The sequence below is a fragment of the Tachysurus vachellii genome, chromosome 26 (genome assembly GCF_030014155.1).
Source record: "Tachysurus vachellii isolate PV-2020 chromosome 26, HZAU_Pvac_v1, whole genome shotgun sequence".
NCBI lineage: Eukaryota > Metazoa > Chordata > Actinopteri > Siluriformes > Bagridae > Tachysurus > Tachysurus vachellii.
The window spans coordinates 10,473,160-10,490,334 of record NC_083485.1 but is presented as its reverse complement, the minus strand read 5'-3'; the positions used below and the strand labels follow the sequence as shown (position 1 = coordinate 10,490,334).

The 17,175-nt window shown below is 38.2% G+C and overlaps 2 protein-coding genes across 7 annotated transcripts in view; both read left to right on the top strand.

The window, feature by feature from the left end:
* The first annotated feature begins 77 nt into the window (after positions 1–77).
* Positions 78–9,230, top strand: rab35a (RAB35, member RAS oncogene family a). Its single transcript, XM_060862810.1, has 6 exons — positions 78–379; positions 2,286–2,340; positions 3,914–4,033; positions 6,665–6,789; positions 6,908–7,032; positions 7,605–9,230. The coding sequence occupies exons 1-6, from the start codon at positions 328–330 to the stop codon at positions 7,731–7,733; spliced, it is 606 nt and encodes a 201-aa protein (XP_060718793.1). The 5' UTR covers positions 78–327; the 3' UTR covers positions 7,734–9,230.
* Positions 9,231–12,032: 2,802 nt separating this feature from the next.
* Positions 12,033–17,175, top strand: part of cita (citron rho-interacting serine/threonine kinase a) — a 70,650-nt gene continuing 65,507 nt past the window's right edge. For all 6 annotated transcript variants that reach the window (XM_060862765.1, XM_060862764.1, XM_060862762.1 and 3 more), the window contains exons 1-5: positions 12,033–12,150; positions 12,396–12,496; positions 13,539–13,680; positions 13,786–13,961; positions 14,362–14,463. In XM_060862765.1, coding sequence (XP_060718748.1) covers positions 12,398–12,496; positions 13,539–13,680; positions 13,786–13,961; positions 14,362–14,463 — 519 coding nt within the window. In that variant the 5' untranslated portion in view covers positions 12,033–12,150; positions 12,396–12,397. The remainder of the gene's footprint in view (positions 12,151–12,395; positions 12,497–13,538; positions 13,681–13,785; positions 13,962–14,361; positions 14,464–17,175) is intronic.

Here is a 17,175-nt window from a genome sequence, read left to right as displayed (position 1 = left end):
TAAATAGCACGCTATGCTCGTCAGGCGTCATACCCGCGCATGCGCAGTGCGTATTCTTCGCTAGCAGGGCGGGTGGATTTATAAACCGCGGATAGCAGTAAGCTAACAGCCCCCGAGGGCAGTCGCGTGTCTTCTGGGTGTGAATCGCTGGATAAAGTGTCTAAAATACCCGCCGGCTAAAGGGGAGACATCTCCGTTACGGAGAAAGGCTACAATCTCTCAGCCGGGGGGAGGGAGAGAGAGACCGGTTTACACCCAGTGTTGTTTTGACACACCGGACATTGAGACGGAAAACGACGCGCAGACGGGGACCTAGTGAGCGGTGCTATGGCGCGGGACTACGATTACCTCTTTAAGCTGCTCATCATCGGCGACAGCGGTAAGAAAACAGCGGGGATGCACAACGCGGAGCAGGCCTCTGCTAACAAATCGCAAAATTTTGCTTTTATTCGTCTTGGTAAAGATTTGGTTTATATCTAAAAATATTTGAAAACTTGTCACTGCGAACGCCGTTGTGTGATAATGTTACTTTAGAGTTTATAAATATTTCCGTGCGAAACACCCTAGCTAATGTTAGCATGTAGCTAATGTTAGCATGTAGCTAAGTTAGTCTTGTAGTCCAGGGCGGGAAGTGGTAAAGTAGTAAACACTGAACCGGCGATTAAAGAAAGTTGCCATTACGTATTATACTGATATTATTAGTGTTAATGTAGCTTTATGGCACTGAGGGAAATGTGAACCCGTGGTCATGTTAGCTAGTCGGATATTAAAATAGCATGTCTTATTTCTCAGCACAAGCAGTCAGTACTATAGCTAACTTTCACACATCCCTGGTGTCTGTATTTTATTTAGTCATTTAGGTAGATCAACAACTCAAGACTGCACTTTAAGGACTGGTTAAGAGAGATCATGAGTCAAAAGTTATATAAAAACAATTAAGGTTTATGATGTGCTTGAGGTTATCTTATTTCTCTGCTCTGATATTTTAATATTAGTAGATCTAAATATTAAGAAAGATCTATTAAAATATCACAGAGATGTTATACTGGAAATTTTGGATGTAAGCACAAAGACAGAAATCATGAAAGTTATCAGTTATTATAGATTTACATTTGTCATTTAGAAGACACCTTTATTCAGAGTGACTTATATATTTTTATTTCAAGTTATACAATTGAGGACTAAGGGCCTTGCTCATGGGCCCAACAGCGGCAGCTCGGTGGACCTGGGATTCAAACCCAAGACCTTCTGATCATTAGAGCGCATTTTATGGGTTGCTTTTGTCAAGGATTAAAAGGATGAATTTGTTATAGACAGATAAGTGTCACTGAATATTTCTGCCAGCTGATATCAGATGATTTTGTTATTTAAGTTCAGTTCTCGAGCGGAAATACGGTTTGAAGATACTCTGAGGCCACGCGCTTGTGGTAGACTGAAGAGACATGATCCTCCACTTTGAAACTTACATACAACTATCGCTTAACTTTACGGCACCTTTTAGTCTGCTCTGAAGTACTGAAAGTGAAAATGATCTAGTTTTCGACGTGTTTCTGTTTAGTTTCTTCTAACTTGCACAGTTCAATCTAGTTCACACGCAAAGAAATACTAGTATTTATAGGAAATGTCGATGACTGTTCACACAATATATATAATCATAATGTGTTAAATATTAAATGGAAATCAAACAGTGTTTTTGTACGTGGATGTAAGTGTGTTGACTTTTTTTTAAAGCTTTTACGTTAATTCTTAATTAAATTTCTTATTTAATTGCCAGGCTTTTAAAGATGAGACTTTAAGAAACAAAAACAAAACAGTGAACAAACTTTGCCATCAAACATGCTTCTAAATATTTGTGTACATGCATATTTTATTCAAACTGTTATTAATGTAGATTTTATCCTTTAGCATATTAGTCATGTACCTACATTGTGGTACTTATAAGATATGGTGTATAAGCAGGTCATTGAGGCTTGCTTGATAGGCAGGAAGTTATACAGCACCAGCTGTTCATTATCATGTGTTGCTTCGGTCCAAAGTACAATATATGTTGAAGTATTTGTCTGCTAGATGCTTTGTCTCATCCTGCTGCAGAAATGCTCCCCTACTCCCTGTCCAGTCCACAGCACGTTTAATGAAATGAGAGACACCGAGATGTTCACAATTGTGCACTATACAGTGAAGAGAGGGCAGGTTTGCTCATTCAGCAGGTGTAGGGCACTAAAAGACAACCTACTAATCCATGTCATTGTTCTCATTACTTTCACTTTATTGCCTTCTGACCGCAGGTGTGGGAAAAAGCAGCCTACTGCTGAGGTTCGCAGACAACACGTTTTCAGGTAGGTAACCTCTTGTTGTCTACACTTTTCTAACAAACAGTAGCACACAAAAAGTATAACACATTATGTAGCTTTAACATAGTTTATGATCAGTGTTACTTTGGGATCATTTGTAAAATTACACCTGGAACGGTGTGGTTACTAATCCGAAGCCAGAACCATCTGTGGAACATACAGTCGAGTAGCAGTGCCTGTTTTACAGCACATAACAATTCCCTTTATGTTGAAGGAGTTCTGTGGAAGTTGTGTGATAATGGACACAATTAAAGGACTAATGCGATATTCATTATTTAATAAACTACCTTACTGATAGGACTGTATTACCCTTTTTAGTTTGTGCCACTGTTGTTTGTCTGTCTGTCTCACTGGCATTTCATAGAGAAAGAATTTTGAGCATAGAGCATTCAAACATTACTGCGGGTGCCAATACTTTTTTCATAGTGCAGACATTAGAAGCCACTTGTTTTCTGCAGTTGAATCTGAAAAAGATACTTTATGTAGTGAGAATATATAGGGTGTAAGATAGTAAGATTCTCTTTAAGATTCCTCTTGTGTTGAGGACGGATGTCACAGATTTGGATCCCAAGAGAAACCCAACATCACAGCACTCAAGTTTAAACATCAGCGATGCCTGAGACATCCGTCACGAGAAGTACAAGAGAGCAAAATTGGTCCTGCTGTCTAGATGGGAAGGATGCAGTTGGTAGCTGTTGATTGATATGTAAGGGCCAGCTAGGTGGTGGGAAAATGAAAATTGAGCTAAACATTCTATATGGACAAAACTCTGTGGACACCTGACCATCACACCCATATGTGGGTTTTCACCAAACTGTTTGTTGCTGGTACAAAAAAGCTGGAAGCACACAGTTGTATATAGGATGCAACCCAAACCTGTCCCAGCATAATTATGTCCTTGTGCACAAAGCCAATTCCATAAAGACATGGTGTTTTAATGTTGGATTGGAGAAACCTGAGTGTCCTGCACAGAGTCCTGACTTCAACCCCACAGTTTCATCCCCAGCTTTGATATGTACTACGAACATCAGCAGCACCCCAGGCCTCTTCATCCCAGATCATTGTCTTACCTCACTGACACTCTTGTGGCTGAATGAGCACAAATCCCCAGAGCCATGCTCCAAAATCTAAAGCTTTCCCAGAACAGCGGAGGTTGTTATAGCAGCAAAGCTCGGCGCAACACTGCGTTAACGGCCACAGTATTGGAATGGATTTTTCAGCAAGCACATATGGGTGTGATGGCTGTATATTTTTTTATCAGAGACCAGAAAACATCCCGGTGAAGAAATAAATCAAATTTAGCACAGATACTTAGTTACATTCCATTTTTGTTGTTGTTGTTTTTGTTTGGCCATCCCCTGCCATGTCACACTGTCTGGTAGTAATGAAATGCCCACAGGAATGAGACAAAATACTTTGACTTATACGTAAGCCCTGAAAATGAACTGATCCATTCAGATTCAGATTATGACCGTAGATGTGTGTGTGTTTTCCTGGCAGAACGTTGTTGTCAAGATTAGTATGACTTCTAAGTTCAGTGGCGCTCTCTATATTTCAGGTAGCTACATTACCACCATCGGCGTGGACTTTAAGATCAGGACAGTGGAGATAAATGGAGAGAAGGTGAAGCTGCAGATTTGGGACACAGCGGGACAGGAACGGTTCCGTACCATCACTTCAACGTAAGTACCACAGTCTCGGGCCACAGGGCACGACCGTCACGACTGAGCTGGTTGTTTACAAGTTGGTTGTTTATGTTACCTGACTACTGAGATGATACTGACTACTGTTCTGACAGTGTTGACACTAGAGAACATTAAATAACAATGGTATTTGCTGAACAACACATCTGCTTGTTATTATTCTTAGATCGCTCTGACTATCCCCCATACAAGTCACTGTCAGGAGGTGTTACTCGTGACGTGACCACTGTTCAAGCTGCTGTTTAACCAATCAGAAATGAGAATTCAACTGCGCTGTGTTATAAATGGAATTAATGCCTAATTTTCTGCTTAGCATTGGCAGATTGTACACAAACACCACCTCATCAGTTAAGCAACTTAGATTGAATTGTCTCACTTCCTATTTTCAGACAGTAAAACCGCAAGTCTGAATAACCTTCCTTTCAGTCTATAAATTGAGTTTTGTTGCATGAAAATTGGTTTCAAAGATCAAAGTAGAGTTTTTAGTTTTGGGTTAATGTTATTTTCTGAAATATCTGTTTTGTTTGTCCTGAGTTGATAGAAATAATAAGCTATCAAGGAACATGACACAGTGCTTGTTAAAAATGTGTGTGTGTGTGTGTGAGAGATATAATAAACAGTAGTGATAGAAATTTTTGTTTCGTATTACATCTTTATTTATCCACATACAATTATACAGACTGCAGAAATCCTAATACATCTCAAACTATGTGTCATGTGTTAGCATTTTCTATATAACCAATAAGCCCGTGCACAACCTTCACAATACTCTGAGTTGTTTGAGGTGAAGAGATGCTAGAGTTGCTGTTGCTGCTGCTGCTGCTGCTGCTGCTGTTGTTGAGGTTTGTTGTTATGCAGGAGTGCAGTGGTGTGGTCTGTCATTAGAGTAAGTGAATTTCAGCCTTGTTTTACAGCCAAACAGCAATGAGAATTAAATACCAGCCTCAAGCAAGGCTGCTGACTTGCTAAATAGACTTAATGGAGTTTGTAGATGTGTTAAGCATGCACCAGGCTGTCTGTCAAATTTCACTGGTGAAACGAAAGTTGGAAACCTGAAGGAAACCTGAAGCACAGAATGACTTGATTTTTATACATTCATCTCAGGTGACCACTTCCTGTTTGTGGAAACGATCGCAGGAAGTGATGCAGCCACAGGTCACCTCAGCTGTTACTCCACCCACTTCCTGTGTTCGTTGTGATAACAGCATGAGCGCTCCATATATCTGCAATTCAGCTTCAGAACATCGATTTCTTTTTTTTGTGACTTTCACTTTATACTGACTTGAATCCTGCTGAGGCAGCAACACCACCTGCTTTAGCACCATGCAGCCCTTTATGTAATGTTTAAATAAGGCCATCATTAAAAATATTTTGGTTTGCAGTAACAGTAAAAAAAAAAAAAAAGGGTCGGTAGGTAGGTCTATTTTTTTTTCAAGTTTCAATGTAAATATACATTGAAACACTGTATACAATGTTGAAACAATATACAATGTAAAGTACAATTTTGGTGATGGTGATTACGTAGGTATGAATTTAAACAAATTAGCATATCGTGACTTCACTGACTGGGTCTTCAACCCGGCGCATCATTGCAAACCTCATTTTGATGCAGGCTATATAGACCACAAACAAATTTGTTTGAACGGTGACCACGAACATTTTGTTTACTGCAGCCGCAGCCATCATTACCAAGCGCGAACCGTTGACTCTGACAGTGAATCAGAGTATGAGACGAAGCGAACGCACAGGCCATAGTGTGACATCCGTTAACCAATAGTGTAAACATAGATGACGTCACGGGTTTTTATTTAAAAGAAAGAACGTAGCCTTCGTTTGTATCTAGGTTTAGGCAATTTGTATATTTACAATATTTACTAAAATATAATTAATATTATTTTATTGCTTTTGTAGTAGTTGTTTGAAGAGTAAAAAAAAAATTGGCAAATTTACAACTGGCAAGTCGGTCGGACTTAAAGCAAAAAAAAAATTTGAGTCGGTCCTAAATTGACAGGGTCGGTCGGGTAAATATTGGTGTGTTTTAACTTAGGTAGATAGGTAGGTGGTTATCTAGATGGATGGATAGATAGATGGATGGATGGATAGATGGTAGGTAGGTGGATGGTAGGTGGATATCTAGATGGATGGATGGATGGATAGATGGTAGGTAGGTGGGTGGATGGATGGATGGATGGATGGATGGATAGATGGTAGGTGGGTGGATAGATGGATGGATAGATTGGTAGGTGTGTGGATGGATGGATGGATGGATGGATAGATAGATAGATAGATAGATAGGTAGGTAGGTAGGTAGGTGGATGGATTTGATGGATAGATAGATAGGTGGATGGATAATAGGTAGATAGATAGAATATGATTAGATTAGATATGATAGATTTAAATATGTTTTTAATATAAAAGTTTAAAATGTAAACTGTCCACTAGCAACAAATGAAGACAAATAAATACAGATGAAAAACCTGCACTAAGTCACTCCTGAGTTTGGATGTTTCCACCCTGCCGTACCTGAAGGATGTTGTACAGTCTGATCAAATTAAAATAATATACGTGTGTTTGGAATTTACAACAGATGTTAAAACTGTTCCTCTGCAGGTATTACCGAGGCACACATGGTGTGATTGTGGTCTATGATGTGACAAGTGCAGAGTCCTTTGTAAACGTCAAACGATGGCTTCATGAAATCAACCAGAACTGCGACGATGTTTGTCGAATATTAGGCAAGTGCTACCGTTGAAATATATTTAAATATTTACATTATAGCGAAATTGTTTTATTTTCTGTCATCACTATTAGGGATTATACTAGCTATTATTAACCCTTCTCTCTATGGTACAGTGGGTAATAAGAACGATGACCCCAACTCCAAGGTAGTGGAGACAGCCGACGCACAGAAGTTCGCCGAGCAGATGGACATCCGGCTGTTTGAAACTAGCGCTAAAGAGAACGTCAACGTGGAGGATGTAAGTAAACTGTAAAGCAGCAGGGTTTCAGCTAGGACTGTGCACAGGAGGCTTTTTATATCCCACTCTCACAGACAGTTTTACTACTCCAGCAGTTATTTCTACTTAAAACCGCATACCGGGTCCCATTTTACCAAATATTAAACGAGTAATTTTAATCCCGCTCTGAAATGGGTTTTCTACTACAAGAAGCACAATAAACAATCAGCACAATAAGGTCAGATCGAAGACAACATAAAAAAATAAATAAAAAATCAGTCTATGAATTTGGCACCAATGAACCATGTTGGAGTGACAGACAAGTTCATCCTAGACACTGACAAATGGATCTCATGCTGCTTAACGATCTGCTCGCTTTAATTAGCTGTTTACATGGGAACACCGAGAAGAGATTGAAGTAGGTGGTAGTGTGAGATGTAAAAGTGAAAGAAGATTGACGAAAGCATTTCACACCTAATCTCTGTGATGCACAGATTTAGCCAAGTCCTTTTTTGTCTGGGGTACGATTGTCTCTCTTTCTCTCTCTCTCTCTCCCCCTCTCTCTCTCTCTCTCTCCCTCCCCCCAATCTCAGATGTTTAACTGCATTACCGAGCTGGTTCTCAGGGCGAGGAAAGAGACCATGGCCAAGCAGCAGCAGCAACAGCAGAGTGAAGTGGTCAAACTCGGCAGGAACAGCAAACGCAAGAAGAAGTGCTGCTAACAGATCGGAGTTGTAGCGCTACACTCTCAGAGCCAACTAAACATGCCACTGAACTGACAAGAGCCAGAGAACAGCCACACAGCGCAGCATCCCGAGAGAGACGAGCCAAATCAAATCGACAGAGATGTATCTATATAGAAATCTACTAATTAAATTTTTTTTCCTGATTTTCTATTTACACACACAACAGACTTAGGATTGGATTTAGGTGGCTACCACAATGACCTGTAAAGGAGAAATGTGCGAAGTCTGTAATCTTGCCAGCCCTCAGATTAACACCCATTTTGAACCCCATTGACACGATGGTATCTCATCTGCTCAATTTTCTTTTGCGTCATCTAGACAAGAATGTGCCATTTGACACAAATGAGGATGACAATGATGAAGAACCATGCTGCTTTCTTCTTGAGAGCTCCTCATGATTTATCAATTCACAGGAAGTCTAGCCTGGACCAAACGCTCATCTCCCCACCAATCCCTCAGAGATTAAATATTTTTTGCTCATATTTTTATTTTTATTTTTTCATTTTGCTTGTTGTTGTGCATTCAATTTTTTTTTTTTTTAAACTAACAAAATATACCACTGTAATCAGTCACAGGGGATTTTGGTGCCACCATCCGGACCTTTTTGCTCTTACAGTGCCGAAGGAAATTACTGGACCTCAGTGCAGTGAAATAACTGAACTCGTATATGGAAAAGGGATAACTGTATTCAGACATGCACACTGTAGTGTTATTGGGAGATTCGTATCAACATCCTTAAATTTCACTCGCCTGCTTTACCTGGACTCGGGTGTGATGACAAATTGGCCAAGTGGCCAAACAATCAGCTACCGGTCATTACGAAATCCAGGACAAGCTTTGGAACTGAAGACGCTTCTTCTGTTAGATAAAGATATCAGCGATAGAGTGGAATATCTTTAGTAACGAGAAAAGTCATTGAAGACTGATGTTGATAATATGTTCATTCTGACCTGTTTATTCTCGCTCCTTTAATCGTTTCAGAAAACAGCAGAAACAGTTGCCAAATCCAGGTGAATGTTTATACAAGATTCATGTATTCAAATGTCAAGGAATACCTGTATAACTAGCAGGTGTATTTAGGACACACACCCCCTCTTTGCATATTACATCGTCGTAACCCAACTCTGATTGGAAGGCACAGAGTTTAACAGAAAAACAAACCCGATCATGTTTAGACACACATATGAAACGGCAGACAGCACAGGGAAGTTCAAACAAACTTCTCAAGCACCAAGTTAGCAGAACGTGAGCCGTGAACGTGCGCGTGCATATCACTGTTGTAATCTACACAATGTACATATACAAACACGCATATCCGTAGGCGAACATCAGCCTGTGTGAGTTTTATATATGTGTAAGTTTGATGATCTGGTGTGCACTGGAAAAAAAAACCCAACAACGATATTTTGCCACTCATTCATTTTGTTCGCTTCATCATGAAATTAACCGATGATAATAAACATTTTAAATGAACGGACTTGTATTTTTTTTTTTATGCTTGCTTGACGATCTTGAAATGAAACATGTTTAGTTTCATGAAACAACTTAGTTCCTGGTATCACGTTCCTCCATCCTGAAGACTCCTTCCAATAAATAATAAACATCTCCTAAAAGAAAACGTCTCCATAATCATGATAATACTTGTATTTTAAGCTGTTTATGTAGAGCGTTACGCTGTACAATTTCTGGGTATGTCGCTGCTATATAAACATCAGTGCTGCTATCTTGTGTAGAGCAACACACGATTGTTATACGGGAGTAATGCAAAATAGTTGTGAGACAGTAATTGACTGTATAACCAGTTAGAATAATTCATCTATAAATAACAGAGATTATTAAACGGTTTAATAGTTGTGGAATAACAACTTAACATTAAAGCTGTAATAAAAAGTAGTTTCCATGCACAAACCTCTCTCTCTTGTTCTCTTACTCTCTCTCTCTCAGACACAAACACATACACATGTAGTAAAATGTGCACTTACTCTGCGATGACGTCCTGGTCGTCATTTTAGCTGTCAACACGTTAACAAAATAACATTAACTTTATTTTTTCCTTCAGGAAATTTGACATGACTAAAAAGACTAATCGAATATATGTGACAGCCTGGAAAACCCTTCGCATGGACTGAACTGAACTAAACTGAAATATATTTATCTATAGCATGTATCTCAGAAGTAAAGATCTGGCAGGAATTTAAACTCCAATGAAGGAAAAATGTTGATTTGTTCAGTCAGCTTCGTGCTATTGACTGTTTTCTGGTTAATAATCTGATTAATTTGAAGATTCAACACTTTTGTCCGCTCTCGTGTGTACAGAGTCTATTATGATGATGATGATGATGATACTCTGATTTTGGTAACACTGTGATGCATTTAGGTCAAATGTAGTTTGGCATGTTTTTCCAGCACATGAACAGAAATATATGTGAACACATTAAAGAATTTACTGCCTTTGGTTTTGTCCAATTGTTCCTTAAACAAGTGTTGATTTTAATTAAGATATAAAACATCTCTACAGTCCAGGAATCCTCTGATAGTGGTGATTTCAGTGTTCAGATTTTCATTTTCTCAACCTATACGTGAGGAAGTACGTGCCATCTTGTTGTGGTCTGTTGTTAAAGTATTTGACGGCCTTTCTAGCTCTAGTTGTACTCATTTGTCCCTCCTGCTGGTGCAGTGACTGAGACTCACGTTAGCATGACAGCTCCATCTGCTGCTCTAATGTAGCTGTGAGCGTCTTTGTTTGGCCTTAAGCGTTCACCTCAGAGCAGCTTAAGCCAACTGTGAGATGATAACACGTTTTATTTGTGTATGTGACTCAATGAGGCGTGTTTCTATTGCATGATTATTTTATTTTCCTTGTGTAATACATCTCTGAGCGCCTTAATCTTGTTTCATCTTGAAAAATCATCCCTTGTTATTAAATGAAAATAAAATTATCCCTGGTCTTGTTTGAATTTTTTTATTTCAATCTATTCAGGGAAATAAATGAATAAGTAGGTTGATAAAAGGCAGGAGCATTTAGCAGCAACACAAAACCCACTGCTTGGTTTTATTTTTTTAATGGAATGTGTATAAGCAATTTTTAAGATAAATCCATTTTCATTCAACGTAATACCGCAAGAATGACATTTTGTCTTGACGTGTCACGGACATGTGCAAAATGTTCCTAAACTTCTTTCTTTCTCTAGCGCATCTCGTCTTTGTCTGAGTGTTCTTGTTTCCGAGACAACTCTGCAGGGCTGTTGCCATGGCATTTGTGGCCATCACCACGGAAACAGGATCCCGACAAACCCCTGTTATACAGGAAAACACCGATTGATGCTTGTTACATTAGTAAACCTCAGTGCTGAGAAACCTATGTAGATCAAACCCTTGTGCGTGTTTGAAGGGAGTGTCTTGTCCTTCATGGCAAATGTCAGATGGATACTTTTGTGTTCTTGGTACTGAATATAATGTCAGAACAAAAAGCATTTCATACTTTAGTTCTTATATGTTCACAGGTGTCTTCTTGGTTCTTTAATGTCCTCCCAACTCCTAAAAACGTGTGAATGAGTACACATGGTGTCCTACAATGTCCTAATGTGCAATTCAGGATGTATTCCTGATTCATGGTTAGTATTTACCAGTCAGACTCTGGATCTGTCTGCAACCCTGACCTGGATAACTGTATTACTGAAAAAGATTAAATGAGAGCTCTGCTGTCAAAAAAAAAAACCCTACGATGTCTATTGCATAAACAACATCTGAACTATACATATTAGAGAATTCAAAATAAATAAATAAATAAATAAATGAAATAAATGATGTGGCAGAATGTTTCAATTTTTTTGTAATAAATAAATATACTGTCTTTTATACTATGCAGTAACCATTAAACATATCCGGTCAGTTGAAAGTATATTAAGTATATATTATAATATATAATAATATAAAATATATAATAATATTTATTATAATATATAATATATATATATATAATTTATATATTATTTTTTTAAGTATAATTCACTTCAATAAAACCATAAATAAAGCTCACCATCGTGGCTGAATACAGTGCCTCAAATAAATGTTCATCCTCTTGAACTAAGAATTAAAATGTAGTTAACACAATTAAATTAACACAATTCAATTAACATTCATTTGAATTTGAAGGTGATATTTTTCAGTAGGTTTAGTAGGAGGAGCCAAATGATCCTCCTGAATGACGTAATTTCCCTTCCAGCCAATGAGCTGTTTAGGAGCGCGCGCAAAATTTGAAAGTTACCCGGAAGTGACAACGCTTTTAGCTTCAGTTATGTTTTTGAATGCGCGCGTGAAAGGGGATTATTGTTTTTTTAGATAAATATTTTTAACCATTTTTTTTTATACACATTACTATTATATGTATTCGGTAAGTATCGTGTTATTCGAAGGTGGGATGATATTTTTCTGACATTTTCGGCTAAACTCGGTACAACAATACGAGCCAGAATAGAGATAACTAGCTTCTAGTTTGTTTGTTTGTTTGTTTATTGTTGAACTTTTACTATTTTAATGTCGATTAATAACTTGTAGCTATCAGCAATAGTGTACAGAGACATACGGCTTTTTTTTAATCCACCTGAGATGTAAAGTAACTCTTATTTTTCCCTCCAGCAATGTTGAAGTTTAAATATGGAGGACATGGCAACCATAGTGATCTGGCCTCAGTGGAGCCCATCACAAGCCGCTGCTCAAGACTTCACCAGGTCTTACAGGTAAAATATGAGCAGATTTTTAATCTTGTTTGATTACCATAGTATTGGATTACAGTCCAGAAGGTTGTGAGTTCGAATCCCAGCTCCACCAAGCTGACACTGCTGGGCCCCTGCGCAAGGCTCCAAGGTTGTATAAAATTCAGAGAGTTGCTCTGGATAAAATGTAACTAGCTCAGTGGTTAAGGTGTTGGACTACTGATCGGAGGGTTATGGGTTCAAATCCCCGGTCCACTGAGCCGCTACTGCTGGGCCCCTGAGCAAGGCCCTTAACCCTCAATTGCTCAGTTATATAAATTGAAGCAAAATGTAAGTCACTCTGGATAAGTGTGTCAGTGTGTAAACGTGATAGGAGTTTGTGATATGTGGTTAAGGTGGTGGACTACTGATCGGAAGGTCATGGGATCGAATACCCGGTCCACCGAGCCGCCACTGCTGGGCCCCTGAGCAAGGCCCTTAACCCTCAGTTGAACAGTTGTATGAATTGAAGCAAATGTAAGTCACTCTGGATAAGTGTGTCTGCTAAATACCAGAAATGTAAATTTCTATATTTACACCAATAAATAAGGTTTCAACTCTTCGTTCAAAAAATTTAATTAGGTTCATTTAAAAGTCTCTTTTTCCTACTTTAATACCAGATACAAACACGTTGTTGTGTGAGATTTTGGGATACGTTGAATCTATAATAAAATAATGATTTCCCTAGAATCTCAACTGGAACGTATTGTGAAAAATGGCTTGGTGTTTCTACACTCACGCCCACTGCTTTATCTTAAAATTTCCAGTGTTTCCTGATATAAATGTCAAGCATCATGTCATGATATACACTACAGTTAGCTTTGTTAGCCTTTTAAAATTACCTAAAAAGAAACTAGAGAGGAATCACCTTAGAACAATTTAGTATCTTCCGCAAAATCTTTTTTTTGTCTTTAGAACCAAAAAGCTCAGTTTCACGTGTATAGCAGAGTTAGAAAAAGTTGTAATCCTGTAATCTTGCCTGTCTCTGTTTAGTATGTGATGTTGTATCTGTGTACTGCTGGTTTAGGGCAAGAGCAGTGGATATGGATCAGCTGGAGGAAGTGAGTTGAGGAGAGAGACCTTGTTGGATGCTTTGCTTCTGCTCTATCAGGAGTGCAGCTCTCCAGAGCTTATGAAAATCAAACGTGTAGCCAGATTTGTCAACAAATGTAAGTGCTGCTCACATTAATTTTTCATTTACCAAGATAATGTACTTCATTTACAATTCAAATCGGATCAGGATATAGAGATTTTCATTGATCATTTTGCTTCAGTCTCAGATGTTGTGGCAGAGCTCCAGGAGCTGCAGCCGTCTAGGAAAGATTTCGAGGTGAGAGGAGTGGTGGGTCGTGGGCGATTCGCAGAAGTGCAGGTGGTGAAAGAGAAGGCCACGGGAGACGTGTATGCCATGAAGGTGATGGACAAGGACTGTCTGCGCACACAGGACAATGTGAGTTACCTTTTTATTACAGAGAGAAATGTAGTTTTCCTTATTAATTCAAGTGGCCTAAGCAAAAATTTGATGAAATAATAATAATAATAAAAAAAAAACTTACAGCAAAACTAAAATCAAATCGATGCCATCTTATTTAATTTTGAAAAAGTAAACAGGATCCAGTGGTCCAAATCAATATTGAAGTATTTGAAAGCATTTAGTAGAGCACATTGATGTTCTTATCACATGGCTGTTGGAGGGAAAAACATCACCTTACTAAGAGAACTGGTGTTTTTTTTTTGTGTAAGGTCATCTGACACATTTTGGTTTCACTGTACTCTCTATTTTTGATTTACTGGCTACAAGACAACAAACTCGCTGTGTGTTTTATTTTTTTTTCCTGTCTCTCCTCTAGCTGGCGTTCTATGAGGAGGAACGGGCCATTCTGGCTCTCAGTACCAGTCCCTGGATTCCACAGCTCCAACATGCTTTTCAGGACCAGGATAAGGTCTACCTGGTAAGTGATGAAGCTGTATATTATACAAGTCGACTTTTCGAGTCGGGTTCAGTACTCTGATGGAGTGCTTGGACTCCCAGGTGCGGTTCTGGGAATTCATCTCTGACCTCCTGTGAGGGTCGCACCATGTGTGAAAGGAAGCCAATCCCAAATAACATGACTTGTTCTAAGTGTCACGTGACTTCCTGTTTCATGCTTCACAATGGTGAGGAATGCTCCATGTTGTAATGCAGTAGATATATTAAGCACGGAAAGCATTCAAGAGACGCCTAAAATAATAAGTAGTTTTGACTAAAAATAAAAAACCTTCACCTGAACCTCTGATCAATTTGGGACACAATTAATGAAACAAAAAAAGTAAAAGTTAAAGCACATATATAATCTAGAAAGAGTAGCAATGTTGCCATAAGGTTTTTATGATTGTGGAGCAGCTGAAACAGAGCTGATGATATATTTATTAAATAATATTTTTCTTAAAAGGTGAATATTCAGGTCTACCTGACTTTCGGGCATTACAGGGAGCTACGTAATAATACCACATTACGAACATGTAGGTCAGTATGAATTAAACAATCCGGCTGTTTATAATTAGTGTCATGGAAAGTGGTGAGGAATGACATCAATATTTTATTTATTTATTTATTTCTATTTTTTTTTTTTTAGAAATAATAATAATAAAGGTGTTCATGTTCTAGGTTTGTTTTCAGCAAAAGAAGAGGCCTTTAACAGAGGCTGCCTGCATTCAGCTCAATCCTTTGTGTCACAGTGACCCAGACAGCGAGAATAAAAGCTGCTGGTTCTCTTGTACAAAACATGATACAGAGAAAGAGTTTTTGCTTCATTTCTGAGAAACAGCACATTAATACTTGCCTATGCATCATCTTGCTTGTGTTCGTTGCTCTTTGTGTGCCAAAGAGATAATTAATGGTGGCCTAAGGAGATAACAGGCATGTACCAAATGGTGTAAATGCTTATAAACATGATCCGCTATGTTACTGTAAAGTAGGATATTCAGATAGTGTCGTATTGTCGTGCTTATTATGACCAGTAGAGGGACTCGAACACATGTTAGTATTAGTATTCAGATTACCTAATCAAGCACACTAACATTTGATCAGATATCTGATAAAGCTACCTGCTCCTCTGATTTTTTTTTAAATTTATTTATTTCTAACAGAAAATAATGTAATGATCTCTATAGATTGGATATTAGTGCACCAAACTATATAACGTGGTTAGATAGAAAGAAAACAAAACTTTGCATGGGGAACAGGTAGGGCTGTCAGGTCCTTTTAAAAATGCATTTCAATTTGAATTTCATTAAATATTTAGCACTCAGATGCATTTGAATATTTATGAGCTTATAATTCGCTGCTGCAAAGAAATTAGAAGCCGAGCAACACTGAGCTCTTATGTTTTTAAATCTTAAATCTTCACATTTCAGATTTAGTTTTTAATTAAGCACTTTTCCATTTAATGCTTTCTTCTTGAGCTTATTTAACTATGGATTTCTTTACACAGTTATACTAATGGCTTCTGATGTATTGTATACAGGTTTGAGCAATGTATGCAAACAACAATAACAAAAACACCAGCTTTTGTTTTTTTCCCCTGAATTAAAACGTCGACCATTTGACATTAATCTACGTAGAATGATAGACAGCTGTGCTTTAAAATCTCAAATATAATAACAGGATCTTAAACTTAAATGTAGACACGGGAAAGGTTTTCCTGGACATTTATTACGTAATTGCTAGAACAGGAAGAAAGAGGCACAAAGTTTATTTTTAGTACTTTCCTACGATGTAAACATTTGTAGTGTCTAAGTTTTAACTGAGGCAGACAAGCAGCAGATTTTGGAAACCACTGTGAAACCTCGTGTTTACATGCACTACAGTTTCTAGCATTGCCAAGTGGCTGTTTTTCTTAAAGCACTATACTGAAACTGTATTCTTCAGAAAATGACAGACAACTCAAATTATTACATAACAAGAAACATAATCATGTCATATCATACGGCATGTTCCATTTCGAAGATACAGCCACTGAAGAAAGACCTTAATTTAAATGTAATGATGTTTACATTTAGTTTACATAAAATGTGCATAAATATTTAGAAAATCTGACAAGTGAAATCGATCTATCAGTTTCGACAGTTATTACGCAAATACTTTAAGCCTTATTGCATTAAGATGCAAAAAGAGTTCATTTGAATCATAATTGTGAAGCCAGCCTAAGTTCTGATTGTAATATTCAGAGGAGAAATCAGACTTTTCCTATCACAGCACTTGGGAATGCTGCAGTACCCAATGTTTGTGTTACGAGTTTGAAGGGAATAATGGCAGCTAACAGGTTTAATAAGTTTGTAAAGTCTCCAGTGTACGTTCTAAGTCTCCCTCTAAACCAGTGTTTTCACAAAGAATAGGACTTATGTGGCTGCACTTCGTTAATTCCTCCCTTGCTCATATGTTTTGACATACCGTGAGAATGGATTTAGTTTGTGCGAAGCCCCTGTGAAGCCCCTGTTCGTGCGAGGGGTGTGGTGAGATTTGAAAGCCTGCAGCACAAAAGCAGGAGTCTCATGAGACTAAACACAGACAGTTTTATCTGCACAAATGATTTTTTTCTATTCCAGCGCAAACTCCCATCCGCCCTCTTCTTACTGCTCGGCTCCTAAATCATGACCTGTGCATACCAAATAAAAAAATATTA

Coding starts and splice junctions, on each gene's coding strand:
- rab35a (XM_060862810.1), top strand. CDS start 328: ATGGCGCGGGACTACGATTACCTCTTTAAGCTGCTCATCATCGGCGAC. Junction 2,341..3,913: donor GACAACACGTTTTCAGGTAG/GTAACCTCTTGT, acceptor TATTTCAGGTAG/CTACATTACCACCATCGGCG. Junction 7,033..7,604: donor AGAACGTCAACGTGGAGGAT/GTAAGTAAACTG, acceptor CCCCAATCTCAG/ATGTTTAACTGCATTACCGA.